At 40.3% G+C, this 12,079-nt stretch overlaps 1 protein-coding gene across 2 annotated transcripts in view; it reads left to right on the top strand.

The window, feature by feature from the left end:
• The window catches only part of Rrp6 (exosome component Rrp6), a 142,582-nt gene that overhangs the window by 68,312 nt on the left and 62,191 nt on the right, over positions 1-12,079 (top strand). For both annotated transcript variants that reach the window (XM_053783791.2, XM_053783790.2), the window contains exon 5: positions 4,905-5,101. In XM_053783791.2, the coding sequence (XP_053639766.1) occupies positions 4,905-5,101 (197 nt within the window). The remainder of the gene's footprint in view (positions 1-4,904; positions 5,102-12,079) is intronic.

Raw genomic sequence — 12,079 nt, 5'->3', positions numbered from 1 at the left:
TTAAATTTTCCAGTACTAAAACTCACCAAATTACTTTCACTAGACGCTCTGTCATCTCCAATCATCCTTTGTATCCCCGAACGTGATACAGTTAGGTTTCTAGGCCTTCTCTTTGTAGGTTATCCTGGAAACCTCACATTACCTCTCTGAAGGCAATTGTCACAGCCGGCTAAACCTTCTTAAAACCTTTGCTCATCTTTCCTGGAGAGCTGATTGTCGAACTCTGCTTCGCCTACATTCAGCCCTCGTTTTATCGAAACTTGATTATGGTGACCAGATTTATTCAGCGGCCTCTCCTGGTACTCTAGCCTTAACCCCATCCATCACCAAGGATTACGTTTATGCCTTGGTGCTTTTCGCTCTTTCCCTGTTGAGAGCCTCTATGCAGAAGCGAATGTTCCATTCTTGTCTGATCACCGTGATGCCCATTGCCTTCGCTACTATGTACGCTCTCACGATCTCCACAATCCTTCCATTTATAGAATGGTCACCGATATTAGTAGACATTCTTTATTTGTTCGCCGCCCCTGTTTGCTCCGCCCCTTTTCTCTTCGCCTACATTCGCTCTTGTTTTCCCTTCAGTTACCACCTTTATATGTTCATGTAGCATCTCACTTTTCCCTACCCCCCTGGGAAGTTCCAGCTGTTTGGGTCTGTTCTTTTTCACTCCCTTGCTCAAAAGCCCAACTGCCTACGGTGGCTTCCCGCTCTCTTTTTCTTGATCACTTCCACTCTCATTCTCATGCCATCGCTGTGTACACAGATGGCTCTAAGTCTTCAGACGGCGTCGGATTCGCAGCAGTGTTTCCGGACAGCGTCTTGCGGGGGCATTTACTATCTTCGGCTAGCATTTTTACTGCTGAATTGTATGCCATTCTTGCAGCACTTATTCATATCGCATCTATGCCTGGGTCATCATTTGTGGTTGTCTCAGACTCCCTTCGTGCTCTACAGGCTATACGAAAATTTGATACATCTCACCCCCTAGTTCTCCGTATCCAACTTTGGCTACGCCGTATCTCTACCAAGCATAAAGATATTGTTTTTTGTTGGGTCCCTGGTCATGTCGACGTACAGGGCAATGAACAGGCAGACACTGCTGCGCGGTCAGCAGTACATGACCTACCAATTTCCTTTAGAGGTGTTCCATTTCTGGACTATTTTGCTGCAATAGCTACCCACCTTCACACTCGTTGGCAACAACGTTGGTCAACTTTGCTTGGTAACAAACTTCATTCTATTAAACCGAGCATATGTTACTGGCCGTCTTCTTGTCATCAGTGCCGAGGTTGGGAGACCACTCTCTCCCGCCTTCGCATTGGCCACACTCGTCTTACTCATGGGTATCTCATGGAGAGGCACCCTGTTCCTCTCTGTGAGCAGTGTCAAGTTCCAGTATCGATTAGCCACATTCTGTTAGACTGCCCTCTCTATCAACGAGCACGCAGAATTTACCTCCAACGTCGTCTTCGTTCTACTACTCACTCTTTACCTTCCCTTCTTGCTGATGGACCCTCCTTTAATCTTGACTCTCTCATTGACCTCTTGACAACGGCTGATTTACTCCACAAACTCTGATGATGATACCTTTCGCACTCCCCTCAGCCCTTTCTAGCTCAGTCTCTTGCTGCCCTTTACCCTTTCACCATCCACTGCCCCGCTGTTATCCGTAACCTATTACTCATCCATCTCCCTTTTGCCACCTGATGCCCTTGCTTCCTTCCTGCCCTGCAGTGCTGTATAGCTCTTGTGGCTTAGCGCTTCTTTTTGATTATACTGTAATAATAATAATAATAATTCTCACACTCAAACCCGGCTATACTTACAGTGCTAATCACGGCATTATGTACCCCCCCCCCACACATGTACCAAAACACAAACACATCATGAAAGATTATAATATATATATTTGCACACTGAGGTTTTAATACTTGTTGCTGCATCCTTTATGATTAATCACATCCCTCAGCCATGTAGGAAGACTCGCAAATTCTTGAGGGTTTGGGAGGTATATTATTCCATGCCTCATGTAGAGCCACAGGATGGAACTGATATCCTTGACCAGTAAACTTCGTTTCAGTATTGACCAGAGGTTCTCAATAGGGTTTACGTCTGGGGAATTGCCTGGTCAGTCATTAAAGAACCTCACTTCACAGTCCTTAAGCCACTGAACTACAGATTTGGTGACATGAGGCGGTGCACCGTCCTGCATAAAAACCGTAGCCCCACACTTGTCAAACGCCTTGGGTAAATTGTCACACAATAATTCCAGATAATTATACTGGTTCATATACTGGTTTTGGGGGAAGCACAATGAGTTCACCAACACTCTGAGGACTGAAACATCCCCAAACCATGAGCGAATCTGGGTGTTTGGTGGTCCCACAGGTGTAGGGTGTGTCTAGCAGGTCGCTACCTCTTGGCTGGTATGCATGTCCTCCACAGTTACAGGTGATGAAGATTGCTTCATTGCTCCAAAGTACTTCAGACCACTGTTGAGGATTCCAGTGAAGATATTTCTTTGCATAATCCAGCCTGCATTTCTTCTGTGGCTTGGGGAGGATTGGTTTCTTAACCTGGCGGTGACTATTAACAGTTTTTACAGACACCTCTGAGAGATGTGGGTTCTTTTCTTTCAGTTCTCTAGCAGTTATCTTAGGTGTATTCTTAACTGCTTCTTTAACACAGTTAAGGTATGAACAGATGTCTTCTTCGAGGGACAAGGCCGAGATTTGGCAGACGGTATCTCAACACCACCACCAGTCTTGAAATGCTGCACCCAGTTCCTCACTGAAGGCTCACACACACCAACATTCTCCACTATTTTTTTCGTCTGGTGCTCAGCTTTGTGAAGCCCTATGATTTGAACTATAGTTTCAGGTGTTAATCAAACATGTGTAGCCCCAAAACCAAAGGGAACACTGGACTAAAGATGGAGCAGATGAGAGACAAAAGTGCAACACTTCCTCTCACCACGGCAGCCACATGAGTACTGAGGAGTCGCTGTGGAGTGTGATGGCAGGCCGTTACGTCATGCTAACGGCTGCTACCCGGCATAATGCACTGACCAAAAAAGACCCCCCTGTATGATGGGCCTTTGATTTTTGTCACGGCATTTTGCTGGGGCGCTCACCTGGCATAATGCGATGACTAGCACTGTAGAGACACTGTAAACAACAAGCTGCAAACATTATCACCTTGGATGATGACCAACAAAGTCACTCTCAGTATAGACAAAACCTATTTCATGCTGTTTGGTAACAGAGCCTTAAATATCCAGCTCAACATTTTGATGAATGGTTTCCCCATTACAAGACACACTGAAGGTAAATTTCTGTCTTCACCTTGACTGTAACCTTAAACTTCAGGCCCACATCCAGCATATATCCAAGAAAGTATCCAAATCAGTAGGCATCCTCTCCAAGATTTAGTTCTATGTACCCAAAACAGCACTCCTTACACTATACCACTCTCTAATGTAACCCTACCTTGCCTGTGGTATTTGTGCTTGGGAATTGACCACTGCTAATCACCTTAAACCTTTAATAGCCTAACAAAAAGCTGCTGTGTGGATGATCACTAATTCTTGTGCCAGACAGCACACCCCACCACTCTTCAAAAGCTTGAATTTACTAAATACAGCTTGTCTTCGCTTTCAGTGAGTGGTGAATATATTTTTGTAGGAAGTCTGAATAAATGAAGAATGAGTATAATTGAACACTGCTGCATTAACAAAACACTGTAAATTGAAGTGCTGTAAAGCTGGGCCTGACTTTATATTGTCTTGAGATATGCTGTCTTATGTTCTCTGCTATGTATCATGCAAGGCTGTTGGGCAACTAGTTCCCTAGTTGTTTGGCTGAGAGGAAAGCCATTTTTTAGTCATTATTTAGTTTCTGATGCTTTTAGTGGAGAAGGATTGTAGAGTAATAAGGAAAGGGTGGTTAAACTAAGAGGTACACAGGAGGAAATCTCTGGCCTCTCATCACTCTATCACACTTGGTGAGAAAATTCATTGTTTCTACTGATGTATAGTTTAATAGGCTGAGTTTGGTATTCTTGTCATGATTGTTGACTTATCATCTACCTTTGGAATGACAGCTTGCCTGCTGGTGCATGTTCCAGTGACTATCACATGAAATAGTAGGGTTGGTCCCACCCCATGGCCCTCTGGGTGTTCCCTTCATAGTGTGGAGTCTGCCTGGGGTCCTGGTTCAGAGATACTGTCATCAGGCACTGGAATGGTAGGCATGTCAGTGATCCAGTTAAATCACCTTTATTGTTGCTGGGCTAGTGGTGGCATAACCAGTGCTCTTGGATTCCTTCTCCATTTAACAGCTGCCCCCTCTTCCATTCCTCAGCAGTGGTAGGTGGTAATAAGACAACAGTGGTAGGTGGTAATAACACAGCAGTGGTAGGTGGTAATAACACAACAGTGGTAGGTGGTAATAACAACAGTGGTAGGTGGTAATACATAAACAGGTTTTTATATTATAGTTGATGTATTAACTTAGTTTCCTGCATTGTTTTTCAGAGATTTAATTATAGACTTAACCTTCTTTTTATGTTCTTATTACATTATGAATGTCGACTGAGGCACAGGCCTTTGTAGGGCTCTTAGCTGATGCTGGTCATAACAAATTACCTTAATGAGTGGTGGTGAAGGAAGCTTTTTCTTTATGGTGCCATAGGTTAGTTTTGGTGTAAATGAGGCATGAATTCTTAGTGGACCTCCAGGGCCTGTGATGCAGGAAAGCAATTTTTCTGATCAAAACTTAGTTTTGTACCATTGGAAAGGAGACCAGGGATACCTCCCTTGGTCAATGTAATTTGGCATCACATAATTTTTTTAATTTGTCTGATTGAAATTTACAGGTATGTTAATGGCTTTTGTTCTTTTTCAGGGCCCAGCAATAAATGCTACCAGTGGAAAGAATGTTGTGTTGTTAGCATCTCGTAATGTTCAAAAGCCACAGATGTTCTTTCCAGAAAAAGTTAACAATTCGGCCAAGGAACCATTTATTCCCATCATCAAAGAAAAACCAAATTCTATGAAACCTCTGTCCATCCTAATATGTCTAGATAGCAATGGTCGAGAATTGTAAGTTGTTCACGTGCTGTATTGCCAATGTTTATAATGTATTAAAATTTTCTTATTTGGAGTACTATGTAACCCTTTGACTGTCGAAACCCCAAATCTTGAGGTGTCTCCTGGTGTTGAAAAACTTTTGAAAAAAAAAAAAAAAATTCTTATGAAATGATAGAGAATCTTTTCCCGATGGTAATGACACCAAAAGAATGAAATTTGATGGAAAACTTATGGAATTATGCTCTCGTGAAGTTAGCGACTTCGGAGATATTTACGAATCGGCGATTTTGCCCACTTTGAGCCCTATTTTTGGCTAATTCCATTGTTCCAGTCGACCAAACTCGTAACTATTTCTTTAGAATTCCATTTGTTCTATCGATTGAGTACAAGAAACTACCCATTTACCGATTTTAACTACAGTGGAACCTCAAATTTCGAACTTAATCCGTTCCAGGAGCTAGTTCTAAATTCGAAAAGTCTGAAATTCGAAGCAATATTTCCCATAAGAAATAATAGAAATACAATTAATCTGTTCCAGAAACCCAAAAATATTCACAAAAAAAATACATTTTATAGAGATTAATTACAGTTTTACATACAACAAATGCTATAGTCTTTAATTATGTATAGTAATATAAAATAACATTTTTACTTACCTTTATTGAAGATTGGTGATGGCATCTGGAAGATAGGGAGGAGGAGAGAGGGAGTTAGGGTTATTTTTTGGAAGGAGAATCCCCCTCCATGAGGACTTCCGGTATCAAAGCCCTCTCTGGGGTTGCTTCCCTTCTCTGTGTTTTAATGCCACTAGGACCAGCTTGAGAGTCATTGGACCCCAGTCTCACAAAATAACTGTCTAGAGTCCTCTGTTTCTGTCTCACAAAATAACTATCCACAGTCGTCTGTTTCTGTCTCACAAAATAACTGTCCACAATCGTCTGTTTGTCTCACAAAATAACTCCACAGTCGTCTGTTTCTGTCTCACAAAATAACTGTCCACAATCGTCTGTTTCTGTAACTGTCCACAATCGTCTGTTTGTCTCACAAAAAACTCCACACTGTCTCACAAAATAACACAGTCGTCGTAACTGTCCACAGTCATCTGTTTCTCACAAAATAACTGTCCACGATTGTCTGTTTCTCACAAAATAACTCCACAGTTGTCTGTTCTGTCTCACAAAATAACTCCACAGTCATCTGTTTCTGTCTCACAAAATAACTGTCCACAGTCATCTGTTTCTGTTTCACAAAATAACTGTCCACAGTCGTCTGGTTCTGTCTCACAAAATAACTGTCCACAGTCCTCTGTACATCTTGGCAAGCTCAACAAGTCTCACTCCAATCTCATACTTCTCTATTATTTCCTTCTTCACATCTATGGTGTTTCTCACTTTCTTTACCACAGGGATACCACTAGCAAGTTTCTTTGGTCCCATGGGAGCTTATTTCACAGCCCCACAAGCACTAAACACAAATAATCGTAAAATGTATGAATGAGATCGCAAGTTAGTGTTCACTCAAGCATAAACAAAGCTAGACTGCTCACGGCGCCTGCGCGGGGACGCGGACAGAGCGGGCCAGTGGACAGGTCCTGTACCCGGCGGTCCGAAAATAGGGGCGCGTTTGATAATAGGGACACAGTTTGTCCGAAAAAATGGTCTTATTTTCGAAACGTTTGACATGTGATACGTTCGATTTTTGAGGTTCCACTGTATCCAGTAAAGTGGCCAGAAATTTGCAATTTGGCCAATTTCATGCAAATTAAAAAATATACCAATTTCAAAATAGGGTCCAGAATGAACAATGCAGACATTCCTGGCTCTAAAATAACATTCTCTTTGTTCATCAGTCATGTCTCCAGGCCCCTCTGATATTCCTCTTGCTTTCTATTTTGAATTTTTATTCAAACAAAAAATAGAATATTTACTGTTATGCAGACTACTGCAATATTGTAATAATTGTATAAATAATGTCAACCCATTCATGACTGCATATTAGAATGGCTAGTTGGGCATTTATTGGACAGTGACATTGGCAAAAATTAAACATTTCCCCTACTTTGAGCTCCATTTCAAGGTTCTTTTCATAGTAAAACCAATCAAAATCAACTTGATTTCTATAATATGTTTTCAATTCTATCAAATGAGACCAAGAAAATGAGAATACAACCATAAATGCTGTACGAAAATAGACCACAAAGTCGGCACTTTAATCCAAAAAAACGGTCAGAGTTTTTTTTTTCTCATTATGCACTGCGTGCTGCAGGATTTTTTTTATATGGTGCACACTGACCACACACACCCATTCTCTCACATGTGGGCCTACCAGCTTTCCCCTGCTTGATTTGAAGCTGCTAGAATTTTTGAGTATATATACGTCAAACACGGTGACTTGTAAGACTTATATATATGATCGAAACAGTCAAAGGGTTAAATGGATTCCTATAATTTTTTTCTGAACTGTTTTCTGCAAACTGAACATCAGGTATTTGTGTGATTCCAATAATTACACAGAATGACAACAGAAAATGCATATTTTTTCATAAAAATATTATTTCACTAATAAGGTTTTTTTTCAGGCACAAAATATTACTAAATCATTAAATATTAAATTCTGCATATATTGGCATTTTGGTTGCCAATTATTTATATGGTAGACATTTAAATCTTTTAGGTAGTAGGTTGGTAAACAGCAACCGCCCAGGAAGGTTCTGCCGTCCTGCCAAGTGAGTGTAAAACGAAAGCCTGTAATTGTTTTACATGATGGTAGGATTGCTGGTGACTTTTGTCTGTCTCTTAAACATGCAAGATTTCAGGTACGTCTTGCTACTTCTACTTACACTTAGGTCACACTACACATACATTTTTTTTTTCAACAAACCGGCCGTATCCCACCAAAGCAGGGTGGCCCAAAAAGAAAAACGAAAATTTCTCTTTTTAAATTTAGTAAACACATACATGTACAAGCATATATATACACACCCCTCTGGGTTTTCTTCTATTTTCTTTCTAGTTCTTGTTCTTGTTTATTTCCTCTTATCTCCATGGGGAAGTGGAACAGAATTCTTCCTCCGTAAGCCATGCGTATTGTAAGAGGCGATTTAAATGCCGGGAGCAAGGGCCTAGTAACTCCTTCTCCTGTATAAATTACTAAATTTAAAAAGAGAAACTTGCGTTTTCCTTTTTGGGCCACCCTGCCTTGGTGGGATACGGCCAGTTTGTTGAAAAAAAAAAAAATATACACACCCCTCTGGGTTTTCTTCTATTTTCTTTCTAGTTCTTGTTCTTGTTTATTTCCTCTTATCTCCATGGGGAAGTGGAACAAAATTCTTCCTCCTTAAGCCATGCATGTTGTAAGAGGTGACTAAAATGCCAGGGGCAAGGGGCTAGTGACCCCTTCTCTTGTATAAGTTGCTAAATTTAAAAAGAGAAACTTTTTTTTTTTTTTGGGCCACCCTGCCTTGGTGGGATACGGCCAGTTTGAAAAAAAAAATTAAATCTTGTTTGTTTTAAGCATTAATCTTTTATCTAATTAAAGATTTAAATGTCTACCCAAAAAAGAAACACTTTCTCCATCATTCACACTATCACTGTCTTGCCAGAGGTACGTACTTAACCCCTTGACTGTCGCAACCCCAAATCCTGAGGTGTCTCCTGGTGTCACAAAATTTCTGAAAAAAAATTATTTTTTCTTATGAAATAATAGAGAATCTTTTCCCGATTGTAATGACACCAAAAGAACGAAATTTGATGGAAAACTGATGGAATTACGCTCTCATGAAGTTAGTGACCTCGGCGATATTTATGAATCGGCGATTTTGCCCACTTTGAGCCCTATTTTTGGCTAATTCCATTGTTCCAGTCGACCAAACTCATAGCTATTTCTTTAGAACTCCATTTTTTCTGTTGATTGAGTACAAGAAACTGCCCATTTACTGATTTCAACTACTTAGTAATGTGGTCAGAAATTTGCAATTTGGCCAATTTCATGAAAATAAAAAAATATGACAATTTCAAAATAGGGTCCAGAATGAACAATGCAGACATTCCTGGCTCTAGAATGACATTTTCTTTGTTCATCAGTCACATCTCCAGGCCCCTCTGATATTACTCTTGCTTTCTATTTTGAGTTTTTATTCAAACAAAAAATAGAATATTTACTGTTATGCAGACTACTGCAATATTGTAATAATTGTATAAATAATGTCAACCCATTCATGACTGCATATTAGAATGGCTAGTTGGACATTTATTGGACAGTGACATTGGCAAAAATTAAACATTTTCCCTACTTTGAGCTCCATTTCAAATTTCTTTTCATAGTAAAACCAATCAAAATCACCTCGATTTCTATAATATGTTTTCAATTCTATCAAATGAGACCAAGAAAATGAGAATTTTTTATTATCACACTGGCCGATTCCCACCAAGGCAGGGTGGCCCGAAAAAGAAAAACTTTCACCATCATTCACTCCATCACTGTCTTGCCAGAAGGGTGCTTTACACTACAGTTTTTAAACTGCAACATTAACACCCCTCCTTCAGAGTGCAGGCACTGTATTTCCCATCTCCAGGACTCAAGTCCGGCCTGCCGGTTTCCCTGAATCCCTTCATAAATGTTACTTTGCTCACACTCCAACAGCACGTCAAGTATTAAAAACCATTTGTCTCCATTCACTCCTATCAAACACGCTCACGCATGCCTGCTGGAAGTCCAAGCCCCTCGCACACAAAACCTCCTTTACCCCCTCCCTCCAACCTTTCCTAGGCCGACCCCTACCCCGCCTTCCTTCCACTACAGACTGATACACTCTTGAAGTCATTCTGTTTCGCTCCATTCTCTCTACATGTCCGAACCACCTCAACAACCCTTCCTCAGCCCTCTGGACAACAGTTTTGGTAATCCCGCACCTCAAAATGAGAATACAACCGTAAATACTGTACGCAAATAGACCACAAAATCGGCATTTTAATTAAAAAAACGGTCGGAGTTTTTTTTTTTCTCATGCACTGCATGCTGCAGGAATTTTTTTATATGGTGCCCACTGACCACGCAGACCCATTCTCTCACATGTGGGCCTTCCAGTTTTCTCCTGCTTGATTTGAAGCCGTTAGAATTTATTAGTATATATACGTCAAAAACATATATATACGACCGAAATAGTCAAAGGGTTAAATATGACAGTTCAGATGCCCCTCCAGACAGCAAATATCCCCTCCCTTCCTTTAGAGTGCAGGCACTGTACTTCCCACCTCCAGGACTCGAGTCCGGCTAGCCAGTTTCTTTAAATCCCTTCACAAAATGTTGCCTTGCTCACACTCCAGGAGTTCATCAGGTCCCAAAAACCATTTGCCTTCTGGATGGCCAAGCACCTTGCACACCAAATCTTTACCCTCTGACAAGTGGGATATTTAAATATACAGTGGAACCTCTATTTACGAGTTTAATCCGTTCCGTGACCTTGCTTGCATCTGGATTTGCTCATTTGCAGAGTCAGTTTTCCTCATTTAAATTAATTGAAATGGAATTAATCCGTTTCCATGGGATTCCAGGCACAACATAATACACTTCAATAATTTCCCCAATATCAACTCTATGGCTTATTTATCTATCACAATTCATCTAATAACAATATAAATAACATAGAAACCTGATATATACTCTAGCTAGAATAAATAAAACATGTCATTCATATAGTGGTATCGGCGGCATCGGCAGCGGACGAGAGTTTGTCTGGAGACAGGACAAAATACTCCTTAAATAATTTTGCTAATATCAACTCTTTGGCTTGTTTATCTATCACAATTCATCTAATATGACATAATAAACAATGTTAATAACATAGAAACCTGATAAATACTCTAGAATTAATAAAATATGTATGTCATTATGTGACAGGTGGAGGCGGCCATAACCACTCCCGCATTGTTGTGGTAATCAGTGCCATTTAGTGACAGCCTTTTATTATAATTATTATTATATAGTACATTGTTATTATACATGTATTATTATTTTTTTTTTTTCAACAAGTCGGCCGTCTCCCACCAAGGCAGGGTGACCCAAAAAAGAAAGAAAATCCCCAAAAAGAAAATGCTTTCATCATCATTCAACACTCTCACCACACTCACACATAATCACTGTTTTTGCAGAGGTGCTCAGAATACGACAGTTTAGAAGCATATACGTATAAAGATACACAACATATCCCTCCAAACTGCCAATATCCCAAACCCCTCCTTTAAAGTGCAGGCATTGTACTTCCCATTTCCAGGACTCAAGCCCGACTCTATGAAAATAACCGGTTTCCCTGAATCCCTTCACTAAATATTACCCTGCTCACACTCCAACAGATCGTCAGGTCCCAAGTACCATTCGTCTCCATTCACTCCTATCTAACACGCTCATGCACGCTTGCTGGAAGTCCAAGCCCCTTGCCCACAAAACCTCCTTTACCCCCTCTCTCCAACCCTTTCGAGGACGACCCCTACCTCGCCTTCCTTCCCCTATAGATTTATATGCTTTCCATGTCATTCTACTGTGATCCATTCTCTGTAAATGACCAAACCACCTCAACAACCCCTCTTCTGCCCTCTGACTAATACTTTTATTAACTCCACACCTTTTCCTAATTTCCACACTCCGAATTTTCTGCATAATATTTACACCACACATTGCCCTTAGACAGGACATCTCCACTGCCTCCAACCGTATTATATGTATTATAATTATACTATTATTATTATACGTATTATTATTATTATTATTATTATTACAATATAAATAATTTGTAATTTTTATTCACACATAAAATAGAAGATTTACTGTTATGCAGACTACTGCATTATTGTAATAATTGTATAAATAATGGCAACCCATTCATGACTGCATATTGGAATGGACAGTGATGTCATTTGTTTACTCTTGAACATCGCCAAAGAATTGAGCATTTCTGGTACTTTGAGCTCAATATCAAGGTACTTTTCATCGTGA

This window comes from Cherax quadricarinatus, chromosome 33 (assembly GCF_038502225.1).
Source record: "Cherax quadricarinatus isolate ZL_2023a chromosome 33, ASM3850222v1, whole genome shotgun sequence".
Taxonomy (NCBI): domain Eukaryota; kingdom Metazoa; phylum Arthropoda; class Malacostraca; order Decapoda; family Parastacidae; genus Cherax; species Cherax quadricarinatus.
This window is presented reverse-complemented; position numbering and strand designations above follow the sequence as displayed.